The sequence below is a fragment of the Stegastes partitus genome, unplaced genomic scaffold (assembly GCF_000690725.1).
Source record: "Stegastes partitus isolate 25-593 unplaced genomic scaffold, Stegastes_partitus-1.0.2 Scaffold430, whole genome shotgun sequence".
NCBI classification, from domain to species: Eukaryota; Metazoa; Chordata; class Actinopteri; family Pomacentridae; genus Stegastes; species Stegastes partitus.
The window spans coordinates 390,716-392,863 of NW_007578161.1; the positions used below are offsets into that span (position 1 = coordinate 390,716).

The 2,148-nt window shown below is 45.8% G+C and overlaps 1 protein-coding gene across 1 annotated transcript in view; it reads left to right on the forward strand.

The window, feature by feature from the left end:
• Positions 1 to 2,148, forward strand: part of pho (phoenix) — an 8,202-nt gene that overhangs the window by 4,223 nt on the left and 1,831 nt on the right. The window contains exons 6-7 of the mRNA XM_008286086.1: positions 3 to 1,044; positions 1,397 to 2,145. Of these exons, the coding sequence (XP_008284308.1) occupies positions 3 to 1,044; positions 1,397 to 2,145 (1,791 nt within the window). The remainder of the gene's footprint in view (positions 1 to 2; positions 1,045 to 1,396; positions 2,146 to 2,148) is intronic.

The window sequence follows — 2,148 nt, forward strand, 5'->3', positions numbered from 1 at the left end:
GAGCCGGAGGGTGATGTAGGAATCACCGAGGTAGAGGAGACTCCCAGTCTGACGCAGACCATCGATGAGCTGGAGATTCATGGAAAAGGTTCTGAGGAGATTGACAACATGATGACACTGGAGGAGGACGTTCCTGATGCAAACATCAAGGAGAAAAAGAATAAGTTAGCAGAGGAGGATGTAAGAGAGGAGGAGGAAGGACACTTGGAATCAGACGTGAGGGTGGAAGAGGAGGATTCTGAGAGTTGTAACGCAGAGAAGAAAAGCGATGAGGATGCTGACCTGTTGAACTCCAATCTCCAATCCAAACCTCTGAATGATGTTGCAGAGAAACCGAGGAAGAAAAAGAAAAAGGATAAGTTAGCAGCAGAGGATGTAAGAGAGGAGAATAATGGACACTTGGAATCAGATGTGAGGGTAGAAGAGGAGGATTCTGATCGTTGTGACACAGAGAATGCCGGCGAGAAGAAAAACGATGAAGATGTTGACCTGTTGAAATCCAATCTCCAATCCAAACCTCTAAATGATGTTGCAGAGAAACTAAAGAAGAAGAAAAATAAGAAGAAAAAGAATAAGTTAGCAGCAGAGGATGTAGGAGAAGAGGAGGAAGGACATTTGAAATCAGACGGGAGGGTGGAAGAGGAGTCTGTGTCTTTAGAGAGTTGTGACGCTGAGAATGGCAGTGAGAAGAAAAGCGATGAGGATGTTGATCTGTTGACATCCAGTCTCCAATCTGAACCTCTGATTAATGTTGCAGAGAAACTAAAGAAGAAGAAGAAGAAGAAAAAGAATAAGTTAGCAGTAGAGGATGGAGGACAGGAGGAGGAAGGACACTTGGAATCAGACACGAGGGTGGAAGAGGAGGATTCTGTGTTTTCTGATCGTTGTATCACAGAGAATGGCAGCAAAAAGAAAAGCGATGAGGATGTTGACCTGTTGAACTTCAGTCTCCAGTCCGAACCTCTATATGATGTTGCAGAGAAACCAAAGAAGAAGAAGAAGAAAAAGAATAAGTTAGCAGCAGAGGATGGAAGACAGGAGGGGGATGAAGGGCACTTGGAATCAGACGTGAGGATGGAAGAGGAGGATTCTGTGTTTTCTGATCGTTGTGATGCAGAGAATGGCGGCGAGAAGAAAAGCGATGAGGATGTTGANAGGAGATCATGAAGGTGTAGAAGAAGACAAGAGCCAGAGTCAGGACGAGCCGGAGGGTGATGTAGGAATCACCGAGGTAGAGGAGACTCCCAGTCGGTCGCAGACCATCGATGAGCCAGAGATTCATGGAAAAGATTCTATGGAGGTGGACAACATGATGACACTGGAGGAGGAGGAGGATGTTCCTAATGCAAACATCCAGAAGAAAAAGGATAAGTTAGCAGCAGAGGATGTAAGAGAGGAGGAAGGACACTTGGAATCAGACGTGAGGGTGGAAGAGCAGGATTCTGAGAGTTGTATCACCGAGAATGGCGACGAGAAGAAAAGCGATGAGGATGTTGACCTGCTGACGTCCAGTCTCCAATCCGAACCTCTAAATGATGTTGCAGAGAAACCGAAGAAGAAGAAAAAGACTAAGTTAGCAGTAGAGGATGTAAGAGAGGAGGAGGAAGGACACTTGGAATCAGATGTGAGGGTGGAAGAGGAGGATTCTGTGTTTTCTGATCGTTGTGACGCAGAGGATGGCGGCGAGAAGAAAAGCGATGAGGATGTTGACTCACTGAAATCCAATCTCCAATCCGAACCTCTAAGTGATGTTGCAGAGAAACCGAAGAAGAAGAAGAAAAAGAATAAGTTAGCAGCAGAGTATGTAAGACACGAGGGGGAGGAAGGACACTTGGAATCAGACGTGAGGACGGAAGAGGAGTCTGTGTTTTTAGAGAGTTGTGACACAGAGAATGGCGGCGAGAAGAAAAGCGATGAGGATATTGACTCACTGAAATCCAATCTCCACGCCAAACCTCTGAATGATGTTGCAGAGAAACCGAAAAGGAAGAAGAAGAAAAAGACTAAGTTAGCAGCAGAGGATGTAAGACAGGAGGGGGATGAAGGGCACTTGGAATTAGATGTGAGGGTGGAAGAGCAGGATTCTGTGTTTTCTGATCGTTGTGATGCAGAGAATGGCGGCGAGAAGAAAAGCGATGAGGATGTTGA